The sequence below is a fragment of the Apodemus sylvaticus genome, chromosome 12 (genome assembly GCF_947179515.1).
Source record: "Apodemus sylvaticus chromosome 12, mApoSyl1.1, whole genome shotgun sequence".
Lineage (NCBI taxonomy): Eukaryota > Metazoa > Chordata > Mammalia > Rodentia > Muridae > Apodemus > Apodemus sylvaticus.
The window spans coordinates 80,749,383-80,762,312 of record NC_067483.1 but is presented as its reverse complement, the minus strand read 5'-3'; the positions used below and the strand labels follow the sequence as shown (position 1 = coordinate 80,762,312).

At 38.2% G+C, this 12,930-nt stretch overlaps 1 protein-coding gene across 1 annotated transcript; it reads left to right on the top strand.

The window, feature by feature from the left end:
• The first annotated feature begins 1,040 nt into the window (after positions 1-1,040).
• LOC127697623 (olfactory receptor 10J1-like) lies at positions 1,041-1,973 on the top strand. The gene has a single exon (XM_052200892.1). The coding sequence runs from the start codon at positions 1,041-1,043 to the stop codon at positions 1,971-1,973; it is 933 nt and encodes a 310-aa protein (XP_052056852.1).
• Positions 1,974-12,930: the final 10,957 nt, after the last annotated feature.

Here is a 12,930-nt window from a genome sequence, read left to right as displayed (position 1 = left end):
TGTATGCTACTGTGACCTCCCCTGTGTTCCGCTCACTCAGCTGGGCAGCCGATCTGCCAACCGGGCTGTCGCACACAAGGTTAGCCTGGCCGCCCAGTCCCTGAGTCCAGGCAAAAGCCTGGGAGGCCAAGGTCCGAGCAAAGTTCCCCTGGGGCTATGACTGATAATTGGGTTTGCCAGGTGACTAGGATGGCGGGCGTGTGCGCCCGCGCTCCCTGAAAGCGCCGGGAGAGTCTGCTTTGCTAACAATCACCTGGGCGGGTTGACTCACAGATGGCCCACCAAGCCGCCCAGTTCTTGGGGTCAGTCCTGTGCCTTTTGGGGCCTGGACCCCCGCTTTGTTAGCCTTAGGCTATGCCTGTTACAGGTCTGCCCGCCTGAGCTCTCTGTCGTCCTGCAGGCAAAATGGCGGCGGCGCGCTCACAGGCCTGGGCAAAAAACCTCCTGGTTGGGTTGGCACCCCGATGGCCCCCCGACCCGCCCAGGGCCTGGGTGCAGGCCAACGCCCGTCGGGCTCAGACCACCGCGGTGTTGGCCTCGGATTATGTTTGTGTACCTCAGTCTGTCCGATTCCTGGAGTACGGATCCAAGATGGATGCTCCTCTCCTGACTGGTGGGAGGCCGAGTTCTGAAGTGGCCTCCGTGCAGGAAAGGCGCCGCACAACTGCAGCTGCTTGCTGCCCGGCTGGTCAGCGAAGGTCAGTGGTCGTGGGCGCAGGGCCTAACTGGTCCCTGTGACGCCTTGGTTCCACTGCTGATGGCCCTTCAGCTGGAGCAGCCACTGCTGCCGCTGCCGCCGCCGCCGCCGCCGCCGATCCTCTCCTCTTATATAGTTTTAAAATACAAGTTTTAGTTATTGAGTTTAGAGAGCAATGCTTAGGAGGTAAGGTCTTTATGGACTAAACTTCTTTATAGCTCCATGTAGGGAGTTTGAGCTGAGTCTCTGCTGTACTCAATGTTTCTCTATAGTGTACTCAGGGTCAGGGTCATCTCTTTACTAGTATTGACATTGTCTTTAGATTTCAGATTTGAGGTTCTCAATGAAGAAAGCCAACTGCACACAGGTAAGAGAGTTTGTTTTCCAAGGTTTCTCCAATTTGCAAGAGCATCACCTCACACTCTTCGTTGTCTTCTTTGTCCTATACATCCTGACTCTGACTGGCAATGCCATCATTGTGACCATTATCCGCATTGACCATCACCTTCACACCCCCATGTATTTCTTCTTAAGTGTTCTCTCAACTTCAGAGACTTTCTATTCTCTCGTCATCATCCCACGCATGCTTGGCAGCCTTGTGGGTCTGAGCCAAACCATCTCCCTGGAGTGCTGTGGGATTCAGCTATTCTTTTTCCTTGGATTTGCAATGACCAACTGTCTCCTACTAGCAGTCATGGGTTATGATCGCTATGTGGCCATTTGCAACCCACTTCGCTATAGTATCATCATGAATTGGAGGGTGTGCATCATGCTGGCATCCTCAGTAGGTGCCATGGGATTCTTGCTCTCACTAGTTCAGGCTGTGGCTATATTCAGGCTGCCATTTTGCAATACACTGATTGAACATTTCTTCTGTGATGTCCGTCCAGTTTTAGATCTGGCCTGCACAGTGCCAGTCATCAATGAGATCTTGACATTAGGTCTCAGCCTTATGATCATCATAGCCCCTGCCAATTTCCTACTTGTCTCCTATATTCTTATTATTTCCACCATTCTCAAGATTGCCTCAGCTGAAGGCCGGAGAAAAACTTTTGCCACCTGTGCCTCCCACCTCACTGTGGTCATCATCCACTATGGCTGTGCCTCCATTGCCTACTTCAAGCCCAAATCAGAGAACACTGCGGACCAGGATCAGTTGATATCAGTGACTTACACTGTAATAACACCTCTACTAAATCCTGTTGTGTATAGTCTGAGAAACAAAGATGTCCAGGATGCTCTGCGAAGAGTGGTGGGTAGAAAATCCCTATCATAGTTGTTAGTTTCTCTCCAAATAATTTCATCTTTTTCACAGGGAACCTGATAGTTAAAGGTATAAAGCCAGGATTTTCTATGTTTAGGAGACTCATACATTATAGCCAGGGGCAAGGCAAACATGAATCTGTTAGCCAGCCTCTAATAAGTGAATTTTATTTTCTCAACTTCTTCATTAACATTAAAAAAAGTCACTTCCAAGACCTGTAGACAGACAGCCATTGGCCCTACTCCAGAAGATAATTACAAGGTTAAAGCATGATCTTATGTCCATTTCAAGATTAAATTTAAAGGAATTAATCTATTTCTTGCTGAATCATAACCACATAATCAACATTACTCAATGGAACATTCTCTTAAAATAAGTTAGATGCTTGAACAAGTAGTTAGTGTAATGAAATCTAGATGCTTTGTGTTTTAATAAGATAAGCAATGAAAACCAAAAGAGATCTTTTAAAAAGTGAATTTGGAATGAGCTAAAACTTTCCAGACCAACTATCTTTAAGCAGCCACACACAGAAATCTAAAAGAGCTTTACATTTCCTATGTGCCACAGGTAGAATTCCAAATGAACGTGATCTACGAAAAGGCTGTGAAGGGAAAAGGGGATATTAAATTAAAAAACCTCCAAATCAACATATGATAGTCAAGGGAGTCTGGCCATATCATTTGAATACAATGGCCGTTGGTCTAATTCTTTGCTTCTTCCTGAAGATAAGCCAGATGGAGGAGAAGTTCTTCTCAGGCTAATAAAAGCATCCTTCACAGAATATGTGTGTGTGTGTGTGTGTGTGTGTGTGTGTGTGTGTGTGTGTGCATGCATGTGTATATATAGATATATATATACACCAGAAAGTAAGATGGTGTTGTTGAGGAAGAAAATTGCTGGAGAATTCTGAAAATTGGTGAAGAAGAAGGGAAGGTCAGAAAGAAATCTTTATTTTATGGGAATTTCCTGAGAGTTGAGTTGAAGTGGACATTGACATGGGGAAGAGCAGATAGAGGAGAAGAATGGATCTAGAAATTGTCTTTCTGGATGAACCTTCTTCTTCCCCTTGAAAGCCAAGTCACCAAGGCAGGGAAAAGGAATTTAGTGGAAAAGTAAGCCAATACCACACCTTTCAGAATAAATTAGATGATCCCATTACCACTGAAAAACTGAGAAATGTAACTACTAAGGAATTCTCACATGCAACCTTCCATAAAATGCAATTAACTGTTTGAGAAATGAAATAATAACAGACTATTTATTCTTCCTGATCTCAAAAAAATGAACAATGGAGTAAATTTTAGTTTCAATTTTGCGAAAAAGATTAGTAATGAAAAAAATCTTAGTAATTAGCAGGTGTAATTATTGAGCAAATCAAAGTATTTTGCTGAAAATTAATTTCAATATCCACAAAGGATTCATGAATGCACATTCTCTCTTTTGTAAAACATTGTCAAAATGCAGAAATATCAAATATAATATGCAAAGCAATTGTGTAATTGATATGCTACACATTTGGGTAAATAAATCTAACAGTTCTATCGTTCAATCTGTTTGTCATTCAGAGCTTCTAATACTCTTGATAGAGGAAAAATTACCTACATATAATTCATGTAAACCTAGTTTATTAATCATGAATAATCCAGGTTATGAGTAAAACCAATACAATTTGAGCTTTCCTTATTTTCTTAACATTTTTTAAAGAGAATATATCTAATAAAAAAAGAAAAAATGTAAACATGTAGAATGACTATAAAATATCACTATATATATTCTGGAATCTATAAATTCTGTTTTTTTCTCATGAGTACACAATTATTAGAGGGGACTTATTTTCTTGACTTTCACTTTCCCCTAGGGTATCCTTGTAGTGAATCCAGTTATAGTCATTTTCTTTCCAATGGAGGAAATCCCATGATTATTTCTTTCTCTACTTCTTAGAATCCAGGAATATATAAGACCCCACAAGTAACCTAGTATCACACATTGAGAGGACATTGGTGTTTCCATGTTCTTTCATCAGTGTGATTCCAGCACTTCATCTCTGGCTTGTGGCTAGCCAGAGGCCATTCTAGGTTGGCCATCCTTCCATGAACCTCTTATTGATAATCTTAGACTGTCCAGGTGCATTTTGGTCCTGTGACATAGTGAACCATAATCAATTTGGCATCCACAAACAATCCACTTAACTCCTCATTTGCTTACTCCTGCCTTGCCAAAACCAAAGTCTTTCTGAGAGTCTTCTCTGAAAAGTGGAGAATATTAATACCCTCTTTGTTTCGATGATTTCTTTCTTTTCTTGAGAAAGGAACCAAGATTTAGTTGGGGACTAGGGCAAAGGTTTGCCTTCCTCAATATTCCCCTTACTGAGGGGCTGTCTTCTCTATGGGATGTAAGTCTTTATTTTATTTAAACAGAAAACACTGAATTCTTCTCAGCTCTATGGTTTACACTTTATGTTTCACACATAGAATATCTTACTACTCAGACTTTTGATATTCAAAATCTTTCTCTCTAAACTAAGAGAGGCATTCATCTTCAGAAAACTTTCTTAAACTTAAAACTCTTTCTCTTTTCAGTATAAATGTTTCAGTTATGAGTGTTTAAAAGTCTGTTTGAAATGCAGTTGGCTTCTCCCCCTGTAGTCTTCTGATCTTTCCCCATGGCAAATGAAGTCCCCTAGAACAATGAAGAATAACAATAACAATTTTAAAACAAGGAGAAGCATTAGATTTCTACCCACAAGTCTTCTACCCAGAGTAGAATTCTTTGGAAATTCAGGTATCATTTACTTGTTCTATGGAACTTTCAAGAAAAGAGATCCTGTCATAAGCTCCCTGCCCGAGAATAGAAATCCCCTTTTAAAAGTAGAGCTCTCGAACAGTGAACAAGTCTGCATTAGAATGGAGCTTGAATTTTCCTTGCTAGAGGTTAATCCTGTCTATTAACAACATCTCCATCTGACATATAGTGTTAGTTTTCCCCTCTTCATGATGGGAGCGAGCCTTTCCTGTTTCTATACAGGTCTAGCTCCTCAGAGTGGCCAATATGACAGAGACTCGTTTTCTTTCTAAAAAAAGAAAAAACAGTAACCAAAAACTGTTAAAAAAAAAAACACTGGGCCTCTAATCAGTAGTTCCCCAAAATAACACAGCAAATGATACAATATGAGAGGGAGAATGAAAAAGTTGGGGATTATAGTGAAGACAACATACTTTTGACATGTTTGGGGTTGTCAGATAGCACATTCAATAAAAGATGTGGCGGGGGGGAAGTATCCTCTTTCGATGGTTTTATTCCAGAAACAGTCTTCACAATGGGTACAGACCATTATATTTATTTACCTATAGTAAAAGATGAGTTTTTTGACATTTGAAAGGATGGTTGAATTGTTGGTTAGACCTGCACATTAAGAAAGGCCTCATTTTCTTGAAGAAGAGACTTAGTCTAGAAATACCTAATATAAGATAGACATGATACTCCCCTACCCCTTGCTTCATTGCATGTCTCTGAAGTGGCACAGTAAAACCACAGTGGATAGTTTCATGCCTTGCATTCTACTGCCTTGACATAATTTGAATAATTGTCTAGTATGCCAGGAAACATCAAGGAGAACCTAAAAAACTAGTAGGTGGTTTTCCTCTTGGTTCCTCTATGGACTGGCAAAGTTAATGATGGATTTGCTTCTCTAGGGAAAGCCAAGAAGAATTTCATTTTAGTAAAGATTCTTGCTATTAATATGCTTTTCCTGTTATTGAATATATATAACAGTCACTAGGTATTTTTGAGCAGATCTCTGCAGAACAACAAAAAAAAATGCAGTCTTGCAATGCCTTTATATAGACAAATTGTAAAATTTCTTAATTGTTAATGATGCTTCTATAAGAAGTACTAAAATTATATTAGTAAATATTAAGCACTTTTATATCAGGACTGCTATTAAGTCCTTTCTCATGTCAAAACTGCTTTGAGACCTCCCTTAGTCTTCAAATGTCATGAATTAATTGCTTCTGAGTTAGCAAGAAGGCACCCACAATTTAGAGCATCTTAAAAGAGATTGTAAAACAATTAACCAAAAGTCATAAAAAAAAGAAAACTAAGTATTTACTATAGGTTCAAGGACAGAAGATAAAATATTGACTAGTTTTATCTATACTAAATTTAAATTATAAATTAGTTATAAATTAGCTCTACATAAACCTGTAGAGCTAGTGACAGATGATGAATGTTTAGCCAGATAATAACTTCTAATGGATATGAATATAAACTTTCTTTATTGTAAACTTCTTATTCAATTTATGATCTGAATTTATGTGCAAACTTGGGGTGAACTTTTTACCACGTGATCACGTAATCTGAAAGATATATAAGTGCTGAGGACAAAGAGACAAGCCAGAATTGAACTCAAGAAGATCTTAGAAGTAAGGCCATAGCATTGGGACTAATAGCATTGGGAGAAAAGGCATTGAGAGTAAGAGCATTATGATTGTTACATCAGGGCAGGAAGAAAGAACAAGATAAGGAGAAGAAGAGAGCAGAGAAAACTTCTTAGAGAACAAGAGAGAGCTTTCTTAGAAAACTTTTTGGAGAACTTCTCAGAGAGAACGTTTTGGAGGAAAAATTTTGGAGAACTGAAGAACTTAAAAATAAAGTCCAAGATCACTTTTCTTTTTTTTTATTTGATATATTCTTTATTTACATTTCAAATGATTTCCCCTTTCCTCAATCCCCCCTCCCCAAAAGTCCCATAAGCCCTCTTCCCACCCCCTGTTCACCCATCCACCCCTTCCCACTTCCCTGTCCTGGTATTCCCCTATACTGCTGCACTGAGCCTTTCCAGAACCAGGGGCCACTCCTTCCTTCTTCTTGGACATCATTTGATATGTGGATTGTGTCTCGGGTATTCCACACTTTTAGGCTAATATCCACTTATCTGTGAGTACATGCCATGAGTGTTCTTTTGAGACTGGGTTCCCTTACTTAAGATGATGTTCTCCAGCTCCATCCATTTGTCTAAGAATTTCATGAATTCATTGTTTCTAATGGCTGAATAGTACTCCATTATGTATATATACCACATTTTTTTGGTTTCTCGCCTGAAAGGAACTCAAGCAGCTCAGCTAGAGTAGCCAACTAACTTAGACTTAAGCTAGGTAAAGTTTATTATTAAGCAGCAACCCTAAATATCTCATAAGACCAAGTTTTGTTCCTGACTATGCTCTTCCCCCTCTGCTGCCTCAAGGAGAACTCAAGCAGGACTTCTTTATTTTTTCTTTGTTTTTAAATATGCCCTAATTACAGTTTTTTTCTCCCTCTACTCCTTCTAGTTCCTCCCTACCTTCCTTTCCATCTCTATTTTCTTTCTGTCTCTCATTAGAAAAGAACAGGCTTGTTTGTTTGTTTGTTTTTAGTTTAACTTCTTGTTTTTTTTTTATATATTTAGGACTTTATATTTAGCACTTTATCAGATGTAGGGTTATGAAGATATTTCCCCAATCTATAGGTTGCAGTTTTGTCCTAAAGACACTGTCCTTTGCCTTACAGAAGCTTTTCAGTTTTATAAAGTCCCATTTGTCAATTGTCGATCTTAGAGCCTGAGCCATTGGTGCTCTCTTCAGGAAATATTCCCCTGTGCCAACGCATTCGAGGCTATTACAAATTTCTCTTTTATTAGACTCAGTGTATCTGGTTTTAGATGAAGGTGTTGATCCACTTGGACTTGAGCTGTCTAAGGTAATAGATACAGATCAATTTTCGTTCTTCTATATGCAGACTGCCAGTTAGACCAGTACCATTTGTTGAAGACGTTTCTTTTTTTCCCACTGTATGGTTTTGGTTTCTTTGGCAAAGATCAAGTGTCCATAGGTTTATTTCTAGGTCTTCTATTCTATTCCATTCATCGACCTGTTTGTCTGTTTTTATCATTATTGCTCTGTACTACAGATTAAGATTGAAGATGGTGATTTCCCCCCAAAAATAACATCTTTTATTGTTGAGAATTGTTAGTGCTATTCTGTGTTTTTTGGTTTTCCATATAAAGTTTAAAATTGCTCTTTGCATGTCTGTGATGATTTGTGTTGGAATTTTGATGGGGAGTGCATTGAATTTGTAGATTGTTTTATGTAAGATGGCCATTTTTACTATCTTAACCCTATCAATCCATGAGCATGGGAGATCTTTCCATCTTTTTAGGTCTTTGATTTCTTCCTTCAGGGACTTGAAATTCTTGTCATATAGATCTTTCACTTAGTTAATTAGAGTCACACAAAAATATTTTATGTTATTTGTGACTATTGTGAAGGGTCTTGTTTCTCTAATATCTTTCTGAGCTCATTTATCCTTTGTATAAAGGAAGGCTACTGATTTGTTCCAGTTAATCTTATATCCAGCCTCTTTGTTGAGGTTATTTATCAGCTGTGGGAGTTCTCTGGTAGAACTTTTTGGGTTGCTCATGTATGCTATCATATCATTCACAAATAGTGATTCCTTGATTTCTCCCTTTCCAGTTCGTATCCACTTGAGCTCCTTTTGGTACTGTATTGAATAGATAGGGAGAAAGTGGGCAGCCTTAGCACACATGGGCTAGAAAATGGCCCCAGCACATATGTAGCAGAGGACTTCCTTGTCTGGGGTTAGTATGATAGGATGTGCCTAATCCTGTAGAGACTTGATGCCCCAAGGAACATGGGTGGGTGGGTGCGTGAGGAAAGATAGGTGGGAGTGTGGGTGGGGTATCATCCTCTCAGAGGCAAAGGGGAGAGGGGATTTGGTAAAGAGCTCTGGGGCAACATTTGGACTGTAAATAAATAAAATAATTTATTAATAACAAAAGAAAGCTTAAACACACAAAGAAAAGAACAGGCTTCTTTTCTATAATAATCAAACATTACAAAATTAAATATAAGATAAAAAATCCTCACATCAAAGTTTGACAAAGTAAACACCAGAAAGAAGAGAGCCCAGAGAGAAGTCACAAGAATCAAAGACCCACTTATTCTACTTATTCACACATTCAGGGGTTATTTAGTATTTAGTAAAAATACTAAACTGAAAATACACACACACACACACACACACACACACACACACACATGTATATATGATGGTATAGACCTAATCTAGACCTATGTATACCCTGTTCTTGCAACTTAAGTCTTAGGGGAGGGATTTGATGGAGACATCCTATTTAGGGCTTAGTATTCTGATGTCTAGCTCTGTCTTTGCAATGTCTGACTGTGGAAAGGATTTGATGGAAACACATCATTTAAAACTGGATGCTCCAAGTTCTATCTCTGTCTTTCTGTCTCTGCTTCTTTCTTTCTTTCTTTCTTTCTTTCTTTCTTTCTTTCTTTCTTTCTTTCTTTCTTTCTTTCTATCTATCTACCTATCTATCTATCTATCTGCCTATCTATCTATCTATCTATTTATCTATCTATCTATCTAATTTATCTCTATCTATCTATTTATCTATCTATCTAATCTATCTCTATCTTTCTATCTATCTTTCTGATGATGTTTGTAGTTAAACCTTTACTGAAGTTGATTTCCCATTGTTATTAATTCCTATTTGTCTTTAAATATTGGCATTCCGGCTGTTCTTTTCATCATAGCATTTTTTCAGGATTAAAACACTCTTTTACACTTCAAACAGGAACAACTTATATTCTTGGAATCTTAATATCTTTATAAAATGTTAATGCTATTACATTTCTGTAGTCATTCAATTAGTAAACAAAATTAGCTATCATAGCCTTTTAAATTTTAGTCATAAAAGTTACCTGTCATTCTTCTTTTTTGGATTTTTCCCTCTTTTATTGAAAATAGATTCTTGTCTCAGGCAATATATCATGATTATAGTTTTTTCTTCCCTCTAGTCTAATTCTTCAACCCTCCCATCTCATCCTGATCCACTCCCTTTGTCTCTCATTATAAAAGAGCAGGCTCATAAGAGATAACACTTAAAAATGGAAAAATAATATATAATAAGTCAAGACGAAAGCCCTCACTCCAAAGTTGTACAAGTTAAACCAACAGAAGAAAAAGAGATCAAGAGAAGACACAAGAATCAGAGAACCATTCATTCACACACTTAGCAGTCCTGTAAACCAAAACCTTTAATACATGCAGAAGAGCTGGTACATGCTCATGCAGACCCTATGCTTTTAGCTTCAGTCTCTGTGAGTTCATATGAGCTTTGCTTATTGGTTAAGAGCCTGTTCTCCAGGTGCCCATCCCCTCTAGCTCTAATACTGTCTGCCTCATTTTTCTGCGGTTCCTTGAACCCTGAGGGGAGGAATCTGATGGAGACACCTATGTAGGGCTGAGTATTCTGAGGTTAGATCTCTCATTGAAAAGTCTGACTATAAGTATTTATATTTGTTGCTATCTGCTACAGGAAGAAGGTTCTCTGATGATAGCTGTATAAAGCATTGATCTATGAATGTAGCAGAGTATCATTAGGAGTCATTTTATCATTACTTTTTGGAGGCCAGTATTATTTGATTTTACCCTAATTCTTTGGAATACCTGGTCTCTGGTTCTTGATCATCCAAGCAATGTCAGATAAGTTCCATAAAATGGAGTGAGTCTTTGAGTCAAATAAAAAATAGGTTGGTTGGTTGTTTCCACAAACTTTTTGCCTCTATTGCCTTAGAATACTTCATAGGCAGGACAACTCTGTACATCATAGGCTTTGTCTGGGTTGGTGTATATGGTTCTCTTTTTCATAGGCTACTGAGTACCTTCCTGTGTCAATGACATATTCAATGAGTTGTGTGGGTGTTATCCTCATTAGTGGGGCCTTGCTGTCAGAATGTGGAGAGCAACTACTATCTTGCTAATAGCCTGGGTTGTTTAGGGATTTGCATAGGATTCCTTTTTTTTAAAGATTTATTTATTTATTATATGTAAGTACACTGTAGCTGTCTTCAGACACTCCAGAAGAGAGCATCAGATCTTGTAATGGATGGTTGTGAGCTACCATGTGATTGCTGGGAATTGAACTCAGCACCTTCAGAAGAGCAGTCAGTGCTCTTAATGGCTGAGCCATCTCTCCAGCACTGCATAGGGCTCCTGTAGCCAACATCTCAATTGGAAATAATCAAGTCCCAACACTGAAAGCTTCATTTGGTGAAATGACCAGTTGGGACTCCATCTCTTTCATTATTTTGAGATTTCATTAGGATTGCCCTAAATGTTTAGAAAGGTTCCACTGCAGGAGGTTTTCATACCATCCCTCAAATGCCCCTCAATTCTAGCTCTTTCCCCACATTCCTTTCCTCAACCCATCCCCCCTTTCCCTTCCCATGTGATTCTCCTCTTCAAGCCTCTCCTCGCCCCTAGTCAACCCATACAATCTATTGCATTTTCTTTTTCCCTTTTGTCCCTTCCTAAGTACCAAACCTTGCTGAGTTTACAAGTTGTAGCTTAGTTATCATTGATTACACAGCTAAATCCACATACATGTTAACACACACCATATTTTACTTTCTGAGTCTACGTTACCTCACTCAGGATGATTTTTTTCTAGTTCCATCTATTTACACGTGAATTTCATGATTTCAATTTTTTTTAAATGCCTGAGTAATATCACATTTTTTGTTATGCATTCTTCAGTTTAGGGTTATATAAGTTGTTTCCAATTTATGGTTATTTGAACAGAGTGCAATAAAGATGGTTGAACAAGTTCAGGTGATAGGATGAAGCATCCTTTGGGTATATGCCTAAGAGTGGTATAGCTGGACTTCGAGATAGATCAATTCTCATATTTCTGCGGAACTACTACATTGATTTCCATAATGGCCGTACAAATTGACTCTCCCACCAGCAATGGCAGAATATTTTCCTCATTCCGCATCTTCATCAGCTTGAGCATAATAACTTCTGTTATTGATCTTAGACATCTTCACAGTTACATGATAGGCTCTAAAATGAGTTTTGATTTGTATTTCCCTAATGTCTAAGGATGCTGAACATTTCTTTAAATGTTTCTCATTCATTTGAGTTTCCTCTATTGAAAATTTCTGTTTGAATCTGTATTCCATTCCAATTTAATTGGATTATGTGTTTTTTATATCAAGTTTCTTGAGTTCTTTATATATTTTATATCTACTGGGTATAAAGTTCATAAAATGCTTGTCAAGTTTTAGGCTGCTACTACATCCAAAGGATGCTGTCCTTTTTCTTACAGAATCTTTTAAGTTTTATGAGGTCCAATTTATTAACTGTTAATCTTAGTTTTTATGCCAATATAAAGCTGATTGTATTACTACAGATTTATATTACAAATTGAGACCAGGAATAGTAAGAAATTTTTTCCCTCGGGGTATTTTTTATCTATCCTGGTTTTCTTTCTTTCTTTCTTTCTTTCTTTCTTTCTTTCTTTCTTTCTTTCTTTCTTTCTTTCTTTCTTTCCTTCTTCCTTTCTTCCTTTCTATCTTTCTTCCTTTCTTCCTTTCTTCCTTTTTCCCTCTTCCATTCATTTTTTCTTTTCTTTCTTTCTTTCTTTTTTCTTTCCTTTCTTTCTTTCTTTCTTCCTTTTTTCTATCGGTCTCTCTTTGTGTGTTTTCATGTTAATTTGAGAATTGTCCAGTTAAGATGTGTTGAGAATTATCCATTTAAGATTTATTAACAATAGTGTTGGACCCCCAGTTGAGCCACTTCACACCAGTCAGAATGGCTGAGATTAAAAACTCAGGAGACAGCAGGTGTTGAGGATGATGTGGAGAAAAATGAACACTCCTCCACTGCTGGTCAGAATGCAAGTTGGTACGACCACTCTGGAAATCAGTCTGGCTCCAGAGGACCCTGCTATACCACTCCTCGGCATATACCCAGAGGATTCCCCAGCATGCAATAAGAACAAATGCTCCACTATGTTCATAGCAGCCTTATTTATAATAACCAGAAGCTGTAAAGAACCCAGATGTCCCTCAATGGAGGAATGGATACAGAAAATGTGGTATATTTA

Bases quoted from the DNA above. Each gene is read 5' to 3' on its own strand.
- LOC127697623 (XM_052200892.1), top strand. From the start codon at position 1,041: ATGAAGAAAGCCAACTGCACACAGGTAAGAGAGTTTGTTTTCCAAGGT.